This window comes from Leptodactylus fuscus, chromosome 2 (assembly GCF_031893055.1).
Source record: "Leptodactylus fuscus isolate aLepFus1 chromosome 2, aLepFus1.hap2, whole genome shotgun sequence".
Taxonomy (NCBI): domain Eukaryota; kingdom Metazoa; phylum Chordata; class Amphibia; order Anura; family Leptodactylidae; genus Leptodactylus; species Leptodactylus fuscus.
Genome location: NC_134266.1, coordinates 10,324,168 through 10,348,563, shown reverse-complemented (window position 1 = coordinate 10,348,563; position 24,396 = coordinate 10,324,168). Strand labels below are relative to the sequence as shown.

At 47.0% G+C, this 24,396-nt stretch overlaps 1 protein-coding gene across 1 annotated transcript; it reads right to left on the bottom strand.

Moving 5' to 3' along the window:
* Positions 1–431: 431 nt before the first annotated feature.
* CASQ2 (calsequestrin 2) lies at positions 432–23,295 on the bottom strand. The gene is made up of 11 exons (XM_075263369.1): positions 23,038–23,295; positions 11,409–11,493; positions 8,049–8,149; positions 7,810–7,921; positions 6,201–6,274; positions 5,870–6,000; positions 5,709–5,754; positions 4,217–4,271; positions 3,295–3,395; positions 1,574–1,648; positions 432–968 (listed from the first exon to the last, which is right to left on the bottom strand). Exons 1-11 carry the CDS (start codon positions 23,269–23,271, stop codon positions 720–722), a joined length of 1,263 nt encoding a protein of 420 aa, XP_075119470.1. The 5' UTR covers positions 23,272–23,295; the 3' UTR covers positions 432–719.
* Between the last annotated feature and the right edge of the window lie 1,101 nt (positions 23,296–24,396).

The window sequence follows — 24,396 nt, the reverse complement described above, 5'->3', positions numbered from 1 at the left end:
GATAGATAGGTTAGTGTCACCAGAACCAGCATATCACCCCAGCCCTGCAGATAGATAGGTTACTGTCACCAGAACCAGCATATCACCCCAGCCCTACAGATAGATAGGTTAGTGTCTCCAGAACCAGCATATCACCCCAGCCCTGCAGATAGATAGGTTACTGTCACCAGAACCAGCATATCACCCCAGTCCTGCAGGTAGATAGGTTAGTATCCCCAGAACCAGCATATCAACCCAGTCCCAGAAAAGTCTCCCATGTGGGGTGTGAAGTAGGTGTGAGGGGTAGTGGTTCACAAGGCATAGAGCCCTCACACATGGCTTGCCTGTACCAGGTCACTGCTGACTGGACTTATTTGACTATCACAGATGTGAATGTGTTTGGTCTTTTCTTCCACACTTGGGACAGATGAAGATGCATCCATGATGTGGAGACTCTTCCACCTGAATATTTATTGGATATTTTTACCATTTCATGTACAATCTTTAGAGAGCTGCTTCCTGAGAAATGAGATGAACTGATCAAATGTGAATCCTGCCTCCGGCTCCAGACTTCGGGGGTTGTAGTCCAGTCATGGTCATTTCTTGGAGTAGTAACAAAATGATACCTAACTGTCCTGACACAATAACTAAGGTAGGGCACCACCACCTGGATATAAGGTTCATAACACCGGCACGCCACCATCACACATTATACAATGGCTTCAGGGAAGTTTTCAGTTTTAATCATCGTCATCATCATCATCATCGTCGTCGTCATCATCATCGTCATCATCATCGTCGTCATCATCATCGTCGTCGTCATCATCGTCATCATCATCGTCATCATCATCATCGTCGTCATCATCATCATCATCGTCGTCATCTTCAGTGTTGACCTTTCCAGATAACACATCTTCGATCCACTGTTCCAGCTCAGATGGTGAGGGCAGGTCCTCAGCATCGTCCATTTCCAACCACACGCTGTCCGCCTGCAAGAACCAAAAAGAAGTCAATAGCGTGAGGTGTCACCTGGACCATTGCTGGACCTTAGTGCTTCAGATGGATAGAGTATTGGGAGGAGTTATATAAAGTAATGGGAGGAGCTACACAGAATAATAGGAGGAGTTATATAGAGTGATGGGAGGAGTTATATAGAGTAATAGGAGGAGTTATATAGAGTAAAAAGAGGAGCTATACAGAAAATGGGAGGGGTTATATAAAGTAATGGGAGGAGCTACACAGAATAATAGGAGGAGTTATATAGAATAATGGGAGTAACTACACAGAATAATAGGAGGAGTTATATAAAGTAATGGGAGGAGCTACACAAAATAATAGGAGGAGTTATATAGAATAATGGGAGTAACTACACAGAATAATAGGAGGAGTTATATATAGTAATGGGAGGAGTTACACAAACTAATAGGAGGAGTTATATAGAGTAGTAGGAGGAGTTATATAGAGTAGTAGTAGGAGTTATATAGAGTAATAGGAGGAGTTATATAAAGTAATGGGAGGAGTTATATAGGGTAATGGGAGAGGTTAGTTATATATTACATAATGTGAATGTATTTGGGTTAGGCACACTACTCACGTCAGTTACATTAACGACTCCAATCTGTGGTCTGAACAGGTCGATATGGAAGGTCTTCTCCCAGTAGGTCACCAGCTGTGGGGAGAAGTGCAGGTTATTGATGACATCATAAAGATCTCCTGGTGGAAGGTAAAGCTTCAGTAGTCACCCCACAAACTGGAGCTCGGGTACCATCTCTCACCCAAATATCATTTTATAAACTATGACCAATTCCCATGAGTTTTCAGGGGACATAGACCACAGTGGACGTGTCTGCCAATGCCACCACCACCTGAGGGGTCTGCAGGATCACAGTGGTCTGGAGGAGGATAAAGGGAACTGGAGGTGGACAGAGGGGTCTGGGGGACAGGGGATTCTGGAGAGGAAAGAAGGGTCTAGAGAGGGAGACACAATTCTGAAAGTGAACATAGAAGTCTGGAAGGGAACAGGGGAGTCTGGTGGGGGACAGAGGAGTCTAGAAGGGGACAGGAGAGTCTGGAAGGGGACAGGGGAGTCTGGTGGGGGACAGAGGAGTCTAGAAGGTGACAGGGGAGTCTGGTGGGGGACAGGGGAGTCTAGAAGGGGACAGGAGAGTCTGGTGGGGGACAGGGGAGTCTAGAAGGGCACAGGAGAGTCTGGAAGGGGACAGGGGAGTCTAGAAGGGGACAGGAGAGTCTGGAAGGGGACAGGGGAGTCTGGTGGGGGACAGGGGAGTCTAGAAGGGGACAGGGGAGTCTGGTGGGGGACAGGGGAGTCTAGAAGGGGACAGGGGAGTCTGGTGGGGGACAGGGGAGTCTAGAAGGGGACAGGGGAGTCTGGTGGGGGACAGGGGAGTCTAGAAGGGCACAGGAGAGTCTGGAAGGGGACAGGGGAGTCTAGAAGGGGACAGGAGAGTCTGGAAGGGGACAGGGGAGTCTGGTGGGGGACAGGGGAGTCTAGAAGGGGACAGGAGAGTCTGGAAGGGGACAGGGGAGTCTGGTGGGGGACAGAGGAGTCTAGAAGGGCACAGGAGAGTCTGGAAGGGAGCAGGGGAGTCTGGTGGGGGACAGAGGAGTCTAGAAGGGAGCAGGAGAGTCTAGAAGGAGACATAGAAGTCTGGAGGGGGACAGAGGGGTCTGGAGGTAAAAGAAGGGTCTGGAGAGGGAGACCAAGGAGTTTAGAAAAGCATAGGAGTCTGAAAAGGGACATAGAAGTCTGCAAGGGGTCAGAAGGGTCTGGAGGAGAACTGAGGAGTGTGGAGAGGGACAGAAGGATCTGGGATAACATAAGGGTTTGGAGGCGTACAGAAGGAGACATAGAGGTTTAGAGGGGGACTGGAGGGGGAGACAGAAGTTTGAAGGGGGGCATAGAAATCTGGAAGGGGACAGAGAGGTCTGGAGGGGGACAGGAGGGTTTGGGGGTAATATAGGGGTTTGGAGGGGGACAAAGTGGTCTAGAGGGGGATAGAGAGGTCTGGTGGAGGACAGAGGAGTTTGAAGGGGGCAGAGGGGTCTGGGGGGCACAGAGGAGTCTGGAGGGGGATATAGAAGTCTGAAAGTGAACAGAGGGGTCTGGAGAGAGACGGAGAAGGCTTGAGGAAACCAAGAGACTGCTACAAAATTGTCACAAAGAAAGGCTTTGCCAGTCTGACTGTGCAGGGCTATGGAGGACTTGCAGGAAGTCGCTGTGGTTTAGTAGAGTCAATGAATGGCGACCTCAGATTTTATTAGCTCGGCCCTGCATCATCATGTCAGGATCCTCACCAGAGGGAAGTCATCAGGATCGATCCAGACGATGCTCAGATCGGGGTTCTCTGTGTTCTCTCGAGCGACGTCCTTCAGAATCTGGACAAATTCATAACCGTCTGAGGTCCAGGAGGAGCGAGACCACATGGGAGACAATAACCGGGGAGAACACAATCACTCTCATCATCTCATAACTTATCATCACTCCCATCATCCCATTATCACCACCCAGTGCAGCCAATGATTACTGTGACCATTAGATAATGACGTTATATACACAGGAGCCGATTTGTGTGAGATTCTTATAGTGTAACCTATACCGTGATCATCACTCCCATCATCCTCTGTCTGATAATTATTACAGATGAGCAAACTGATCCCTGTAGACCCCGATTGATCTGGACGTTTTGCAAACCTTCAGATTTTATGCATTGGAAGTTTTAGCAATGAAACTGTCGTGTGCTGCCCGTCCCTCATCATCTCGGTCCCAGGAGGAGGATGGTGGTGATTGTGACACTTACTGGTAGGAGGTAATCAGCAGTGTTGTGGGGGGTCCGAACGCTGTGACCCCCATGGATCAGGAGAATGGGCTTTCATGTTCCATTCTGAATGGAGCAATACATGGACAGCGTGTGCAATTGGGGTGTTCTGGTGCTCCATAGTAAGTGGCGGTGTAATAGTTGGCAGCAAAGACACCTACACGATGGTTATTTGGACTTGGAATTGGAGGGACTCACAATGCTACTACCCACCACTACACAGGAGGACAACATCTCCTGCACTGCCCGTCCTGTTCTATACTGTCCTGTCACTACTATCACCCCACACCGGGACATCATCTCCTGCACTGCCCGTCCTGTTCTGTACTGTCCTGGCCATCAGCATCATTATCATCCTCTGCACAACCACTTCTCTGATCCTCCTCACTCTGGTATCTCACCTGGATCTTCCTCCTCAGCGAAAGCCACAATGTGAAATCCATCCAGATCATCCTCCTGTAATAACACAGAGACAGGGAAGGTACAAGTCATGTGACTATAGTGTGGAAGGGGTCATATATTTATAGTGTGGGAGGGGTCGTGTATCTATAGTGTGGGCGGAGTCATGTATTTACAGGGTAGAAGGGGTCATGTATCAATAGTGTGGGAGGGGTTATATATCTATTGTGTACTTAGGATCATGTATCCAATTTATGGGAGGGGTTTATGTATCTATAGTATGGGAGGGGTTTATGTATCTATAGTGTGGGAGGGGTTTATGTATCTATAGTGTGGGAGGGGTTTATGTATCTATAGTGTGGGAGGGGTTTATGTATCTATAGTGTGGGAGGGGTTTATGTATCTATAGTGTGGGAGGGGTTTATGTATCTATAGTGTGGGAGGGGTTTATGTATCTATAGTGTGGGAGGGGTTTATGTATCTATAGTGTGGGAGGGGTTTATGTATCTATAGTGTGGGAGGGCTTATGTATCTATAGTGTGGGCAGGGCCATGTCCAGATACAGCACTAATTGAAAGTCAACAGGTCTGTACCATGTTACTACCAGCACTGGGGGGTCACAGATTATAAACAGGCTTGGTACCATGATACTACCAGAGCTATATATCCATACTGGGGATCAATGATCTATACTGGGGTCAGATATCTATTCTAGGGGTCAGGTTTCTATACGGGGTGTCATGTATCTATAGTATCTATTTTCTACTTCTCAGCAGGTATAAAATTCAGCGATACCTTGCCCTGGACGCCATATTGGTGGAGCCTATACCTGGTGTATACTGTATTTAGATGTGTTGATCTAGATGCCGCATTTTCACACCCAGCCAGAATCATCTCCCAACCAACAATGTCCAGGGATTTCTCGAGACATCTGAGCCTCTGGCGTCCGGACAACACTGCTCATAGTTTACACATGACGGATCAGCAACCGACGCCAAGTCCTGTGCCCACAATAAACTCTGAGGGCTGCGAGATATGGGGTGTATGCCAGGGTAATAACCAGCTGTCAGTCCAAGGGGCCAAGAGGTAGGGACAGGGCAGTGTGTAGATTGGCTAGTCTGGATGATATACTGCCCCCTCTCCACTGTTCTGTATACAGGGTGATATACCGCCTCCTCTCCAATGCTCTGTATACAGGGTGATATACCGCCTCCTCTCCAATGCTCTGTATACAGGGTGATATACCGCCCCCTCTCCACTGTTCTGTATACAGGGTGATATACCGCCCCCTCTCCACTGTTCTGTATATAGGGTGATATACCGCCCCCTCTCCACTGTTCTGTATACAGGGTGATATACCGCCCCCTCTCCAATGCTCTGTATACAGCCTATAAAGCCTAAATTGGGCAGAGAGTCTTCAAGCAGTTGGTTATGTGTGTACAGAACAGAAGTCATTAATAGCCATGTTATTGGGTCAGGACATCTTTCACTCACCCAGGTCTCGTACATGTCTTCAGGACGCAACTTCCGCAGTGTGGCCCTAAAAGAAACACGAGACATAACACAATGAATGAGGGAGGAATATATAATATATATGTGGAGATTATGTAATATATATGTGATGTTGGCGAGCTGATTCTTCTTGGACTTTTCACCTCTTGTGCTTGTTGATGAAGTCCACCAGCTCGTCCTCGGTGTAGGGTTTTTCGGGGACGGTGATGGGTTCATCCATGAATGGTTCATAGAAGTCCACCTCATTGATCTTCAGGGTCAGAGTCTTTGCCACCTAATGATAGATTTGTCCATGTCAAGTTTCGGCTTCTCGGTACAGAACCCCAAATGTCTTCTATATCTCTCCCCATATACTGTGTGAAGCTGAGGCTATAGTTGTGTCCTTCACAGAAATCACAAACCACTATCATCTCATGTTGTCCCATTATGGACTCCAGAAAAAACAGACCACCCCTACTCTGCGCCCCATCTTACCGACTTGTCGAAAGTTGCAAAGAATTTAATGTATGGATGGAAATTTTCTGCGGCCTCCTCAAATGCCTTGTAATCTGCCAGGGGGAAAATGAAGAAGTCAGGAAGGAACGTAGGTGGTTAGGGAACTTCTGGACAGTGCTATAAACACCCAAGTATGTTGATTTCTGTATGGATTTATTAAAACTTGTAATAACTGAGAAATTTTTCATATCCAGACACAGGGGACAGTCATGGGGTCCAATGTGACCCCCCTATATGCAAATGCCTATAGGTCATCATATGAAGAGAAATTAATTTATCCTTATTCACTCTTTCAACAACACAGTTGAACCTGGAAACGATACATTGACGATATCTTTTACATATGGGGTGGCACGTTGGACTCCCTTCTCCCTATCTTAACTCCAGTTTACCATGCACAGCGATCTATCTCACATTAGCTTTTTTAACACAACAATACACAAAAAACCAGATGGTACACTATGCAAAGACTTGTACACACAACCAATAGATAGGAACACTTTACTACATTACAGCAATGGTCATCTCACCACCACAAAGAAATCCCAACCACTTTCTCAACTTGAGAAAGTCAAAAGAATTGTTACAGGTCCCACATATGAAACCCGGACAGAGGAGATGAAATCCTCAATAAATGATCTCCATCCTCTGCACTGAACAACTGTATACGTGACAGATTCCCAATAGTTCACACTTATCATCCCTACGCTCCCTTAAGATCTACAATAGTATCACAAGACGCTGGGCGTTACAACATAAGGAATATACCACATTGTGCCGTGCCTGTGATTGTTCCAGCATTTGAGTAGTTCGCTGGGATACCATATAATGAGTGTGTTGGTGGCGTCGATGATCTGCCTACTCCGGCCTTTTGGCTGCTCTAAGAGCCGTTTGGTGCCTAGCTTTCTCAATACTCATCAGCTCCACTTGAGGAGAGGTGTGTTGACTTCTGGCTACCTTTTTTTTTGAGAATTTTGATTTTAGATTAGATTTTCTGTTTCCCGGCATGTTTAAAATTGGGAAATTGCCAATTTGGATTAAAGGGGTTTTCCCATCTCAGTGTCTCAGCACTGTCTGGAGCAGATCAAATAATATGCAAATGCTTGTACACAATGGACTCAGTGCTATCTGTGTGTTTACAGAGAGAGATAACAGAGCAGCTTTATTGGCAAACTCCAATTAGCTGATAGTGCTGTTGCCAAGAGCAGTGTAATATAGTATGTGAACATAAATTCGTAACAGTCATGAAGCCATGTCATTTACTGAGATAAAAAGTAGTAAATCCAGGTTACAAACTATCCATGTGCTAAATTTCATTTAAATCCATTCAGCCGTTTTTGTGTGATTGAGTAACAAACATACAAACCCACAAACTTTCACATTTATAATATTTATAATTGCCTGGATTACAAGTTCCTCTATGGTACCCTGTGGGAGACAAATGGGTGCACTGGGTGATGGATTGGGTGAGGGAAGGTCCATTGTCTCATTGGTTGTAGGTTAATCTCCGCTCAACCCCTCCCACACATGGTCACACCGGGACGCCCTATCTCTCTATAGACTCCTCCTTCTTCTTACTGTAACTCACGTTCTGAATTCTCATCCTTGAAGAAGCCGATCACCCGGGTCTCCTCCTCTAGCCTGTCCAGCGCCTTCAGCTCCGCTTTATCATTGATGATCTCTACAGGGTCTTCAATCAACTGGGGAGGGGGGTAAGCAGAGAGTATCAGCTGGGTCATATATCCTATTATGTATAGTGAGCTCTATATACAGTATACACTTACATCCTATTATATATAGTGAGCTCTATATACAGTATATACTTACATCCAAGAGAAAATCCACTAACACGTCAGCTGCCAGCTCGCCATCAAACTCAATGACATTGTCCTCTTTGAAGACATACAGGCTTTCTTCCTCGGTACAACCTGTGGACAATAAAGCTTAAAAGCAGGATGTACAAAACCACACATTATCATTACCACACTGTGAGGATACAATATCACCATCACATGGATAGTACACCGTGAGGATACACTATCACCATCACACAGAGAGCACACCATGAGGATACACTATCACCATCACACGGAGAGTACACCGTGAGGATACACTATCACCATCACACAGAGTGCGCACCATGAGGATACACTATCACCATCACACAGAGAGTACACTGTGAGGATACACTATCACCATCACACAGAGAATACACCGTGAGGATACACTATCACCATCACACAGAGAGCACACCATGAGGATACACTATCACCATCACACAGAGAGTACACCGTGAGGATACACTATCACCATCACACAGAGGGTACACCGTGAGGATACACTATCACCATCACACGGAGAGTACACCGTGAGGATACACTATCAGCATCACACGGAGAGTACACCGTGAGGATACACTATCACCATCACACGGAGAGTACACCGTGAGGATACACTATCACCATCACACGGAGAGTACACCGTGAGGATACACTATCAGCATCACACAGAGAGTAAACCGTGAAGATACACGATAAACATCACACAGAGAGTAAACCATGAGGATACACTATCACCATCACACGGAGAGTACACCGTGAGGATACACTATCACCATCACACTGAGAGTACACCGTGAGGATACACTATCACCATAACACTGAGAGTACACCGTGAGGATACACTATCACCATCACATGGAGAGTACACCGTGAGGATACACTATCACCATCACACGGAGAGTACACCGTGAGGATACACTATCAGCATCACACAGAGAGTAAACCGTGAAGATACACGATAAACATCACACAGAGAGTACACCGTGAGGATACACTATCACCATCACACGGAGAGTACACCGTGAGGATACACTATCACCATCACACTGAGAGTACACCGTGAGGATACACTATCACCATAACACTGAGAGTACACCGTGAGGATACACTATCACCATCACACGGAGAGTACACCGTGAGGATACACTATCACCATCACACAGAGAGTAAACCGTAAGGATACACTATCACAATCACACGGAGAGTACACCGTGAGGATACACTATCACCATCACACGGAGAGTACACCATGAGGATACAATATCACCATCACACAGAGAGTAAACCGTAAGGATACACTATCACCATCACACTGAAAGTACACCGTGAGGATACATGATAAACATCACACAGAGAGTAAACCGTGAGGATACACTATCACCATCACACGGAGAGTACGCCGTGAGGATACACTATCACAATCACACTGAGAGTACACCGTGAGGATACACTATCACCATCACATGGAGAGTACACCGTGAGGATACACTATCACCATCACACTGAGAGTACACCGTGAGGATACACTATCACCATCACACGGAGAGTACACCGTGAGGATACACTATCACCATCACACTGAGAGTACACCGTGAGGATACACTATCACCATCACATGGAGTGTACACCGTGAGGATACACTATCACCATCACACTGAGAGTACACCGTGAGGATACACTATCACCATCACACAGAGAGTACACCATGAGGATACACTATCACCATCACACAGAGGGTACACCGTGAGGATACACTATCACCATCACACGGAGAGTACACCGTGAGGATACACTATCAGCATCACACGGAGAGTACACCGTGAGGATACACTATCACCATCACACGGAGAGTACACCGTGAGGATACACTATCACCATCACACGGAGAGTACACCGTGAGGATACACTATCAGCATCACACAGAGAGTAAACTGTGAAGATACACGATAAACATCACACAGAGAGTAAACCATGAGGATACACTATCACCATCACACGGAGAGTACACCGTGAGGATACACTATCACCATCACACTGAGAGTACACCGTGAGGATACACTATCACCATAACACTGAGAGTACACCGTGAGGATACACTATCACCATCACACGGAGAGTACACCGTGAGGATACACTATCACCATCACACGGAGAGTACACCGTGAGGATACACTATCAGCATCACACAGAGAGTAAACCGTGAAGATACACGATAAACATCACACAGAGAGTACACCGTGAGGATACACTATCACCATCACACGGAGAGTACACCGTGAGGATACACTATCACCATCACACTGAGAGTACACCGTGAGGATACACTATCACCATAACACTGAGAGTACACCGTGAGGATACACTATCACCATCACACGGAGAGTACACCGTGAGGATACACTATCACCATCACACAGAGAGTAAACCGTAAGGATACACTATCACAATCACACGGAGAGTACACCGTGAGGATACACTATCACCATCACACGGAGAGTACACCATGAGGATACAATATCACCATCACACAGAGAGTAAACCGTAAGGATACACTATCACCATCACACTGAAAGTACACCGTGAGGATACATGATAAACATCACACAGAGAGTAAACCGTGAGGATACACTATCACCATCACACGGAGAGTACGCCGTGAGGATACACTATCACAATCACACTGAGAGTACACCGTGAGGATACACTATCACCATCACATGGAGAGTACACCGTGAGGATACACTATCACCATCACACTGAGAGTACACCGTGAGGATACACTATCACCATCACACGGAGAGTACACCGTGAGGATACACTATCACCATCACACTGAGAGTACACCGTGAGGATACACTATCACCATCACATGGAGTGTACACCGTGAGGATACACTATCACCATCACACTGAGAGTACACCGTGAGGATACACTATCACCATCACACAGAGAGTACACCATGAGGATACACTATCACCATCACACGGAGAGTAAACCGTAAGGATACACTATCACCATCACACGGAGAGTAAACCGTAAGGATACACTATCACCATCACACGGAGAGTACACCGTGAGGATACAGTATTACATCACACAGAGAGTACACCGTGAGGATACACTATCACCATCACACGGAGAGTACACCGTGAGGATACACTATCACCATCACACAGAGAGTACACTGTGAGGATACACTATTACATCTGTACAATGGGAACATTCACAATCATCACACTGACAGTTCCACTAATGGACAGAACAATACACTGTGAGGCGATACAATCACATTATACTTATGATAACATATGGGAACATGCTGGGAGTTGTAGTTTTCAGAATTTACCAAGTTTCTTTGCAACTTTTGATGTTTTCTTTGAATCAAGAAGTCCAAAGCCAACATTCTTCTTCTCCAGAACTTGTGCTGACAACTGTAAGACAAGTGACAACCATGAGCCTCAAGCCGTGAGAATTGTGTACGAGGGATGATCAGTAGGATTGAGTGATCGGGATCGGAAAAGATCGGATCCCGATCGGCAATTGAGTAAATTTCACGATCGCGATCGGACAACTTACCTGCACAGAACTGTTGCCGCTCCCTTTTGTTCTCGGTCCTCTCCTCTCTTATTCAAATGCCCACAAAGCGCCATACGCGCCCCCGCCTAGACGGGACATGTGGCTTAGAAGAGTGTGGGCAGGTACTGGGAGGGCTGGTGCCCTGTACCCACCCACAATTTCCTTAGCCACAACAAGGGGGGCGCGCATGGCGCTCTGCAGGGGTGTCAATGACAGAGGAGAGGACCGAAAACAATGGGGAGCTCCGGGGAGCGGCAGCGGATCTGTGCAGGTAAGCGGACAGGAGTGGGGACTAAGTAGCCGGTGGATTTTTTAATCACTACACAGTGTGGAGTCCAAAAATTGAAGCATTCAATTTTTGGACTCCATGCTGTATAGAGAATAAGATTGTTTTTAAATCCGATTTTTGATTATTAAAAAATCCCATTGACTTGCATTAGGATCGGAATTGGGATTGGGGTGGAAAATGATTGGAAATCGGATTTTAAAAACGATCCTGAAATCTCAAGATCGGCTCAACCCTAATGATCAGGAAACAGAACATCATAATATCAGTTTATCATATTCCTGAACTACATATCTCCCAACCGTCCTGCATTTCGTGGGACATTCCCAATTTCAGACTGGTGTCCCGCAGTCCCACACGGCTTACCAGATGTCCCTCTCTGCCCCTGAAGTGTTTTACTTGTTAACAAACATACCCCCGATCACCATCCACTGATTATCTTATATTAAAGGATTATCTTAAAAGGTTGTAACTGTCATAAGAGCGAGTGGTGATCGGGGGAAAGCTTCACTACTGTAATCAGAAGGACCTGTGTGACATCAGATGTCATGTGACTAGGTGGGTCTGTCTTTATGTCCCCTGCAGTCAAGAGATGGAGAGATGTGTGGTCTAAGGTACTTTGTGGGAAGGGGGAGGAATATGTGAGATGCAGAGTGGACTGTGTGTGAGGGGAAGATGTGAGGTTCAGGGTGTACAGGGGGTGCAGGGTGTAATGTGGAGGGATGTGGGGTGCAAGGTTGACTGTGTGGGGGGGTGAAATGTGGGGTGCAGTGTGTACTGTGTGTGGGGGAGATGTGGGGTGCAGTGTGTACTGTGTGGGGCGGAGATGTGGGGTGCAGTGTGTACTGTGTGGGGCGGAGATGTGGGGTGCAGTGTGTACTGTGTGTGGGGTGCAGTGTGTACTGTGTGGGGCGGAGATGTGGGGTGCAGTGTGTACTGTGTGTGGGGTGCAGTGTGTACTGTGTGGGGCGGAGATGTGGGGTGCAGTGTGTACTGTGTGGGGCGGAGATGTGGGGTGCAGTGTGTACTGTGTGGGGCGGAGATGTGGGGTGCAGTGTGTACTGTGTGGGGCAGAGATGTGGGGTGCAGTGTGTACTGTGTGGGGGGAGATGTGGGGTGCAGTGTGTACTGTGTGGGGCGGAGATGTGGGGTGCAGTGTGTACTGTGTGTGGGGTGCAGTGTGTACTGTGTGGGGCGAAGATGTGGGGTGCAGTGTGTACTGTGTGTGGGGGGAGATGTGGGGCGCAGTGTGTACTGTGTGGGACGGAGATGTGGGGCGCATTGTGTACTGTGTGGGGCGGAGATGTGGGGTGCAGGGTGTTCCAAATGAGAAATGGATGGGAATGGGTGTAGTCAATTTAGAAGTGGGTGGAGCTAAATTTGCCATGGTCCGCCCACATTCTGTCCTTCCTTCTGTCCTTTAAAAGTTGGGAGATATGATTAACTATATCAACCACTTCAGGGCCCCGGAGAGGGCTGGGCTGCCATCTGGGGCCCCCGAGAAGCTGATGCTATGGGCAGTGCCTGGAATCTCTGCCATCTAATGGGGTTGTCAGGGATTATGGACTGATAGTGGAGATGATAAGGTTGGTGTAGGGGATATATTAGGAATAGTAGTAGTATTGTGCATGTATTATATAGGGGATATTTGGGGATATATTAGGGTCTCTATGATGCGGGTACCTACTGTCCTGATTTTCTGAGCTGAGCCCATGTGTAGGTGGTTCTAGGTCTCTCTCTACATGGATACCGCCCAGTTGTCAGTCTAGGGGGACAGTTTTATCATGAGATCAGATTGTCACTATGGGGGGGGTCCATGCTGAGGTCAGTATAAGAGCTGCTCCATAATAATTGGAGCCCCCATCACAAGAGCCTGCACATGAGATAGGAGCGGACAGTGGGAGGTATATACCCCCCCATGCTGATCCTGCGGTGGGGTCCCCATAGATATAGAGATATTGGACTCCCCTGACTGTGTGGGCTCGGCTGGAGGTGTCAGCAGTTGTCGCGGAGGTCTCATGTGAGCGTCTCAGGTGTCTTTGTAGGGAAAGGACTCTGCAGGAGTTGGGTTACTATTCTGTGGCAGCGGCGGGGGAGGGGGGGATGCAGCTGTCACTTTTCACATCATGGTGTGACAGCCAGGACACGCTCAGACAGGTGCTGTGTATACGTGTGAGCATATATCATATATGTATATTATATACAGCACTGTGCAAAAGTTCTAGGCAGGTGTGGAAAATTTTAAGGTAAGCATGCTTAAAGAAATAGGAGGGTTAATGCTTAATCAAATGTTAACCCCCTTATTATTTGGTGTGACCTTTGCCCTTTGCCTTCATCTTGTTACAGACAGTTTTTGGCAGGACTGGGAGGGAAGTTGCTCCCACCGCCATCGTCTAGAACTAAGCACAGATCCATGAATGTACACTTGCCCCAATCCGTCTGTCTTTTCATGTCATCCAAGACAGACTGGGCTTAATCCTTGGGGCCATATCATCCCCTCCAGGACTCCTTCTGCATGGCGGCATTGGCTGGATGTTGAGGGTTGATGTTCTACTTCAGCCTGTCTGTATTTCTCAGCATTGCGGACACTGCTGGTCCTGACCAAATCCCCATCTCCATTCCTGGCCCCCCGCCATCATTGTGACCCTCGGAGAATATTCTGCCCTCCTTCCATCGGTGCTGTCATTTCTCTAGGCCTTCATACATAGTTGGGTCACTTGGCTCTTTACGTCTCAGATACAGACTAATAATACCTTCTATATACGCCGCGCTCCAAGTTATTCTAACGGGATTGAAGGGTCATAAAAAAGTCATTTGATGTTTTTCCATCAACCTCGTGGCTGTTTTTTTTTTTGTCTCGGATCTCTTTGGATCTCTTTGTATCAATCTCAATTACCTGCGATCATTAGTTTTCTAGGTGACATCAATTAAAGGAAACAACTTAAGAAGGTCGTTCCACATTATTAAGCAGCCTCAGGTTTCATCAATATGGGGAAGAAAAAGGGTTCATGCAGATGACGCTAACATACAAAGCCATCCACAACCTGTCCCCTCCATATATCTCTGACCTCATCTCCCACTACCTGCCCACACGTAACCTCAGATCCTCCAATGACCTCCTACTCCGCTCTGCTCTCATCCGCTCCTCACACAACCGTCTCCAAGATTTCTCCCGTGCATCCCCCATACTCTGGAACTTCTTACCAAGACACATAAGACTGACCCCCACAATCACAGGATTCAAGAAGGCCCTGAAGACTCACCTATTCAGGAAGACCTACAACCTCCAATAACACTACTGTCACCTCACCAACATCTGTACAGTCTCTTCCCACCTTCTGTCTCTATCCCTCTTCCCTCATAGACTGTAAGCCCTTGTGGGCAGGGCCCTCTACCCCACTGTGCCAGTCAGTCATTGTTAGTATTATAATTATCTGTAGATTTTGTGTACTGTATGTAACCCCCAAATGTAAATGACAATGAAATTAATATACAGTGTTGGCCAAAAGTATTGGCACCCCTGCAATTCTGTCAGATAATACTCATTCTTCCAGAAAATGATTGCAATCACAAATTCTTTGGTATTTTTATCTTCATTTAATTTGTCTTCAATGGAAAACCACAAAAAGAATTGTCAAAAAGCCAAATTGGATATAATTCCACACCAAACATAAAAAAGGGGGTGGACAAAAGTGTTGGCACTGTTTGAAAAATCATGTGATGCTTCTCTAATTTGTGTAATTAACAGCACCTATTACTTACCTGAGGCACCTAAGAGGTGGTGGCAATAACTAAATCACACTTGCAGCCAGTTGAAATGGATTAAAGTTGACTCAGCCTCTGTCCTGTGTCCTTGTGTGACCACATTGAGCATGGAGAAAAGAAAGAAGACCAAAGAACTGTCTGAGGACTTGAGAAGCAAAATTGTGAGGAAGCCTGAGCAATCTCAAGGCTACAAGTCCATCTCCAAAGACCTGAATGTTCCTGTGTCTACCGTGCGCAGTGTCATCAAGAAGTGTAAAGCCCATGGCACTGTGGCTAACCTCCCTAGATGTGGACGCAAAAGAAACATTGACCAGAGATTTCAACGCAAGATTGTGCGGATGGCGGATAAAGAACCTCGACTAACATCCAAACAAGTCCAAGCTGCTCTGCAGTCCGAGGGTACAACAGTGTCACCCCGTACTATCCAGTGTCAGCGTCTGAATGAGAAGGAACTGTATGGGAGGAGACCCAGGAAGACCCCACTTCTTACCCAGAGACAGAAAAAAGCCAGGCTGGAGTTTGCCAAAACTTACCTGAGAAAGCCAAAACCATTCTGGAAGAATGTTCTCTGGTCAGAGGAGACAAAAGTAGGAAAAGGCCTCAACATAGAGTTTACAGGAAAAAAAGAGGCCTTCAAAGAGAAGAAGACGCCTCCTACAGTCAGACATGGCGGAGGTCCCTGATGTTTTGGGGTTGCTTTGCTGCCTCTGGCACTGGACTGCTTGACCGTGTGCATGGCATTATGAAGTCTGAAGACGACCAACACATTGTGCAGCATAATGTAGGGCCCAGTGTGAGAAAGCCGGGTCTCCCTCAGAGGTCAGGGCTCTTCCAGCAGGACAAGGACCCAAAACACACTTCAGGTCAGCACTAGAAAATGGTGGTGAGAGAAAGCCCTGGAGACTTGTAAAGTGGCAGCAATGAGTCCAGCCCTGAATCCCATAGAACACCTGTGGGGGAGGGGAGAGATCTCTTGATGGCAGTTTGGAGGAGGCCCCCTTCACATCTCAGGGGGGACCGCGAGCAGTTTGCCAAAGAAGAAGGGTCTAAGATTCCAGCAGAGCCTTGTAAAAAACTCATTGCTGGTTAGCGGAAGCGGTTGTGCGCAGTTATTGTGTCTAAAGGTTGTGCTACCAAGTATTAGGCTGAGGGCGCCAATACTTCTGTCCGGACCAGTTCTGGAGTTTTGTGTAAAATGATCAATGATGTGACTTTTTTTCATTCTCTTTTGTGTTTTTTCATTGCAAGCAAAATAAATTGGAATTAATATAATAATGTAAAGCACCATGGGATTAAGGGTGCTATAGAAATAAACAATAGTAATGATAATATATATACGGTATGTGTGATGTGTCTGTATATACAGTATACACCGGTGTGTCCTCACTCGAGTATCTCTGGCTGCCGTCTCATCTCCAGCTCTGACTTGTAAATTCCTCAGCTGAGGAAGTGAAAATGTGAGAATGAGTGTCTTGGAGTGAAGACTGTACCGAGAGCCAGGAGGACTTATCACCATGACAAGTCTCAGCAGCCTCATGGAGGACCCAAACAAGTCCATGTGACAATATACTCCAACCCCCCCTCTTATGGTGGCAGCCATATAACCCTCACCCTGCATTCTGTAATGGATCTCCTGACCTATACCTGTGACTGTATGTCAGCATGGACTGTATAGAAGGGGTATATCTATAGGGGGTGAACATTATATAAACCAGAAGCCTTGATTTATATACAACCAGAGCGGAGGCCATGTATGATATACAACCAGAGCAGAGGCCATGTATGATATAGGACCAGAGCGGAGGCTGTGCATTATATATGACCAGGGCGGAGGCTGTGAATGATATAGGACCAGAGTAGAGGTCTTGCATGATATAGGACCAGAGTGGAGGCCGTGCATTATATAGGACCACAGTGGAGGTCATGCATGATATAAGGCAATGTAGATTATACTGTCACAGTGGAGGGCGGTTGTAAATTATATTGTCACAGTGGAGCGCGGTTGTAGTGATTTAAGATTTCAGTGTGTCAGGTCTGTGTATCTACAGTATATATATATATATATATATATATAGTGCTTATATATTGGTACAGTGGAGGGCGGTTATAGATTACATATGGTCACAATGGAGGGCGGTTGTAGATTATATACTGTCATAGTGGAAGGTAGTTGAAGATTTTATATTGTCACAGTAGAGGGTGGTTATAGATTTTATATGATCACAGAGGAGGGCGGTTGTAGATTATATACGGTGTGGAGGAGGTAGCTCGGTAGAGCAGTGGTGCAGACCCAACCAGTCAGAGACAGGGACACAAATCTTTCAGCAAACAGATTTATTTACAAAAACACAGCAAAATAAATAAACCTTAACTTCAGGCACAAAAACATGAGCAAAACAAAATGCAGCCTTAACTTCGGCCAAACAGTAACAAACAAAATTCGTCTGAGCTACTAACTAAACAAGAATAATAAGCTAACTATACGTGTGGCTTACTACCAGCTACAAGAACAAAACAAGCACAATATTCTCTCCTTACTTAGTGTCAGGACAGACCCAGACACCTCCTCTCACTCTCTGGATCTGCCCTGAAGTACAAGATCTGCAGCCTTTTCCAGCCCAGTGATGAGCCAAAGACCCACATCTGGGGCAGAGGCCTACTCAAGATCCGAACTGGACCACACATAGCATGATTCCAGCACCTTGCCTGTCACCTTCTCACAATCGTCACAGTGGAGGGAGGTTGTAGATTATATTTTCACAGTGGAGGGCGGTAGTAGATTATATATGGTCACAGTGGAGGGAGTTGTAAATTATATGCTGTCACAGTGGAGGGCGGTAGTAGATTATATATGTCACAGTGGAGGGCGATAGTAGATTATATATGTCACAGTGGAGGGCGGTAGTAGATTATATATGTCACAGTGGAGGGCGGTAGTAGATTATATATGGTCACAGTGGAGGGAACTGTAAATTATATGCTGTCACAGTGGAGGGCGGTAGTAGATTATATATTGTCACAGTGGAGGGTGGTTGTAGATTATATTTTCACAGTGGAGGGCGGTAGTAGATTATATATGTCACAGTGGAGGGAGGTTGTAGATTATATTTTCACAGTGGAGGGCGGTAGTAGATTATATATGGTCACAGTGGAGGGCGGTTGTAGATTATATATTGTCACAGTGGAGGGCGGTTGTAGATTATATATTGTCACAGTGGAGGGCGGTTGTAGTGATTTAAGATTTCAGTGTGTCAGGTCTGTGTATCTACAGCATATAACCAATATCGGGGTTGGGGTAACCTGACCTTTGCTCCTCACTCGATCTTGTCCTCTCTCCAGCATCTGTCACTTTTCAGTCTATTTATAGCTCCTGGGATCTCCCGGGTTCCCACCAAGGTATTATGTGCCTCGTGCCTCTTCACTGCCTTTATAGTCTGTATTAGCCAAGGCTCATCTATCAGTAGAGGAATGGCACTGCTTGGCCTGGAGGGCCCCATGTGGCCCCTGCTGTAGCACATCACACCCACATCTACATGAATGATATACTATGAGCATGGATCATACACTCACTGGCCAAAAGTCACGGGCAGGCGTGTCCCAGTGCCAGTTGTGTTGGATATGATGCTCAAACAGTGTGACGCGATGCAGCCTATAGCGCTAGTAATATCAGGATATCTGAGCAGTCAGGTGCAGACAGGTCTCTCGTGAACATGGCAGCACGTCGCGAGTTAAGTGACTCTTAATGTGGGATGAATTGTTGCAAGGTGCATGGGGCAGAGCATTTTGGAGATTACCCGGGAATTTTGGTTTCCGAGGTCAACAGTGTCTCGGGTGGACCTGCAATATCACAGAGACAATGTTGGCAGCCGCGTAAACTGGCGCAGCGGTCCAGCACGAGTGTTCGATGAATGGATGTCATGTCACCTCAGCAGAGTCATACGGGACTCTGGACGGTCTACTGTGGGTCATATCGCCGCCAATTTGAATGTGGGGCACCAGGTCCCCATTTCCACCAGGACTGTACGCTGAGAACTGCACCGCATAGGCTTCTACAGTCGACGCCCGACCCGTGTCCCTTTGCTGATGCCACAACACAGAGCTCAAAGACTGGCATGGGTCCACGACCATCATCATTGGACCATGGAACAGTGGCAGCATGTGGCACGGTCTGATGAATCACGGCTCCAGTTGTACAGAGCTGATGGGCATGTGAGAGTGTGGCGTATGCCCCATGAAGCCATGGATCCTGCATGCCAACAGAGATGTGTCCAGGCGGGAGGTGGTTCCATCATGGTCTGGGCCGTGTTCACATGGTCGCAATTGGGCCCCATTGTCCGAGTGCAGGGATCAATGACCGGTGCTCGATACAAGTAACTTTTAGCAGACCATCTGCACCCCTTTCTGGTGTTGGAGTTCCCTGATGGGGATGCTGTGTACCAACAGGACAATGCAACACGTCATCGCTTGTTGGTGGCACGGGACTGGCTTAATGAACACACCAGTGACCTCACGACCCTCGATTGGCCTGCCCGCTCGCCCGACCTCAACCCCATAGAGCATTTATGGGATGCTGTGGATACCAGTGTCCGCTCCATGGACCCAGTGCCAACTACACACAACCAAATGTGGGCTGCAGTGCGGACTGCGAGGATCAATATCCCTTCAGAACTCCTCCAACACCTCGTGAAGTCCAGGCCGCGTCATCTCGCTGCAGTTATCAGGGCTCGCGGAGGGGTGACCTGCTATTAATGGCGCATCCGGTACCTTCCCAGGACTTTTGGCCACTCAGTGTACATACAACAAACAATGTGGGCAGATCTTAAAGGAGAACTCCACAATCTCCTCAGTCACAGCTGGTTGTAGCTTTTGATACAGTTTTTAAAAATTTTATTTTACAGGTGAAACACATTTATTGAACATGTCTCATCTGTAATATCAAAAACTGCATCAAAACTGCACTGTGTGAATGTGAGAGCTTGTGAGAGCAAGTGAGAGCTCACCTGCGGAGAACTGAGGGGAATCTTAAGAGTAATATAATGGTAAGTCGCATCCATTACAGGCACCTGTGTCATGTGACCCACAGTCTGACCACCCAGATTTTGCTCCCCTAAGTAGAAGGAGTGCAGGGGTAGAACAAGTAAGGCCCTTCAAAGATTATCTGCTAACTCCTACTGCTATCAGTGTGTGCTGGGTGCAGAATCTCCAGTGTATCCTGAGATGTAGCTTCACACAACTCTCTACATACTATCAGTGTGTGCTGGGTGCAGAATCTCCAATGTGTCATATGAAATGCAGCTTCACACTATCCACTATATACTTTCAGTGTGTGCTGGGTGCAGAATCTCCAGTGTATCCTGAGATGTAGCTTCACACAACTCTTTACATACTATCAGTGTGTGCTGGGTGCAGAATCGCCAATGTTTCATATGAGATGCAGCTTCACACTATCCTCTACATACTATCTGTGTGTGCTGGGTGCAGAATCTCCAGTGTATCCTTAGCTGCAGATTCACACTACCCTATACATACAATCTATGTGTGCTGTCCTCTGTCCTATGAGATTGACACTGCTTTCTACATACTATTTATGTGTGCTGGGGGCAGAATCTCCTGTGTATTTTGAGATGCAGCTTCACACTGTTCTTTACATACGATCTGTGCCTTCTGGGAGCAGAATCTCCAGTGTAACATATGAGATGCAGCTTCACACTAAACACTCTCTACATACTGTGGGTACTGTCTGCGGAATCTCCAGTGTTTCCTTTAAGATGCATCTTAACACTGCTCTCTATATAAAATCTGTGTGTGCTCGGTGCAGAATCTCCAGTGTATCCTGAGATGCAGCTTCACACTGCTGTCTATATACTATATGTGTGTGCTGTGTGCAGAATCTCCAGTGAGATGCAGTTTCATACTGCTCACAGTATCTGTGCGCAACGTGGTGAAAACCACCCGCTTAATATTGTAGCTCAAAGTAGATTACCTTTTTAGAGACAGAAGTTAGTTTCGTCTCATGACAGGTTGTGTGCCCATAGAACAGGCTAGATAGTACTGAGCTATTTAATGTGTAATTGTAGTGTATCGCCACCTACTGGTCAGATAATTGACATGCCTGTGGTGTGTATCACAGGGATTAAGGTTTGTTATGACTGGTTTGCCTACAAGGTGCTGTGCGCGGCTTTGGCTTCCTTTCTCTCTGCTCCTGGGAAGATTTGATAGGTGCTGGCAGCAGTACGCAGACTGCAGAGACTGCCCTGAGAAGCAGGTGTCAGATTAGGCCCCCATCCAGAGCCCCATCAGACTTCATGTAGGCCACGAGCCTAGGAATACTTTCCAACCAGCATGACCAATATGTGAGTAACTGGAAATGGAAACTGTGCCATTATAGATGGGGTAAACTGTATGTTGTCTGCCATGATCATGGAGATTCCTAGTGGTTGGTTTAGGTAGTGCATGCTCTGATTTTAGGGTCTGTGTGTGGCGTATCAGGACATATGGCTATAAACTGGGGCAAGAGCTGCCTAACAAAGCGACAACCCCGATAGGGCACATGGTAGAGGAGAGGGAGTCCTCTAAAAATGCAGAACGGTCACCGAACTAAAGGCTTTTAGTTTAATAGTTTGTACTTGATGTGTATAATCAAATGAGGTTTAAAGGAGAACTCCAAACAACTCCCAATTCTCAGCGATATAGAGGCTCTGTGTAATTTATACCATGCTCAACACAACTTGTACAATAAAAGTATAACATATAGATTAATCAACCTCTTCAAGTAGAAATAACTGAAGTTGTCACAGCCCCGCCCCGTTACTGACATCACTGATATCATATAATGACATGTGATCAGACGAGACCCATATACCTTATACTACAGTAGAGCTATTCATCTATTATCACTGACAACCAGCATGTATATATCAGGTCTGACAGGTTGTCACAGCCCCACCCCCTGTACTCTATAGCCTCGCAGTATGCTGATAATGAGCTGACCACTTTCATGGACTTGGTCACAAGATGGGGCCAGCGTCAGTAACCGGAGATCCTCTTGTCTAATTAGAGCCGTCCCTAATATAGACACCGTGCGATGGTCTGCAGCGCTGTCAGGAGGTTCTGCAGGAGACAGCATAGATACCATAGAAGATTGTCAATACCCCGACAACAAGTATTATAATGAACTGCAGTGAGAGACCCCGAACCTCCTGACCACCAGAGCGGACGTCCGGCAGAATGGTCCACATTGGCCACTACAGGTCGTGCTCGGCACATGGAGTATGGAGCGGCAAGATTCAGCATAGTGTAACGTGGTAATGTCACCATACTAAAACAGAGCGGTGGGGGGCGCACTCACCTCCAGGACTATCTCAGTCAGGTGGGCTTGTTTCTGCGCGATCTTGTCGCCGGGGGCCGGGCTCTGCCACAGGTAAACGCAGAAAACGTCATATTTCTTCATCACCTGCCGGTAGTTCCTGTCATTCAGTTCCAGGACCCGATCCTTTCCATCATAGGTGGGGAAGCGGAGCCCCTCTTCTGCCCCACAAAGGGCGAGAAGAGCCCCCCACAATAGGAGACTGAAGGCTTGCATGGAGGAGGGCGAGCGGCTGAGGCTTTGTGACAGAGCCTGGTGCGGGCGCCCACCTTACATAGTGACACACTCACACTCCCCTCTCCATTTTTAGGAGACAGTTGTTTCAAGACTATAAATAGAGTCAGGATTATCTGGGAGGAGATGGTCAGCAGCAGAGTGCGGGGGTCTCACAGCCCTCTAAACATGACATAGACAATGAGGACAGAGATAATACCCTGCACCCTATAACTGCCTGCATCCCCTGCACTCACTCACTGACCACGACATGACTCTTTATATGACACACATCTCCTGAAGTCCTCTGTGCTGCTGGATGCAACCTGCACTATGTAACTTTCAATCTGTGACCCCCTCCCCACTACTCTCCATTCACGTCAGCACTAATATCACATGAAGGGAGACTAAGAGGTTGTCAGTTACTGACATCACTAATAGCCATATAATTATACCACGCTACACGTCAGGATCCTCTACCACATAATACACGGGGGATTATAGATTCTTCTAATTCTGCCCCCCTGCAGGGTGTGTGCCGGCAAATAACCTATGGCAAAATCAGGATCCTAGCAAGGGGTCCCGAAGACAAGTGCGCTCAGCAGACAACAGCAGTGGCGGATCCAGGCTTTGTGGGGCCCTGGGCAATTGACTTTGGCAAGGCCCTACTTACCGTGGGGTCTGGAATACCCCCCAAGGGTCCCCCCCCCCAGGATTTTTTGAAAAAATTAGCCCTAAAAATGCATTTTTCAAATGCGATTCATATTTTCTGCCATTACATTCTGACATTACAATAAATACAATGCAGTAATACTCACAGGAGACGTCTTCCCACATTTCCCGTCTCTTCCCTTTGGACCGCCATGACCACTTCTTTCAGCTGTGATTTGACTCTGTAAAGTTTGAAGCACAGACATCTTTGACTCCTCACTTCTCCACGCACCCAACCCACTGTACCCCTGTAACCTCTATTATGCCCCACAGCGGCCCCCCTGCAACCTCTAGGTTGCAGGGGGCCGCTGTGGGGCATAATAGAGGTTACAGGGGCCACAGTGAACCCTTCAAGCTCTATTATTATACTCAGGGGTCTTTTCAGACCCCAGAGTATAATAATCGGAACCCCAGGGG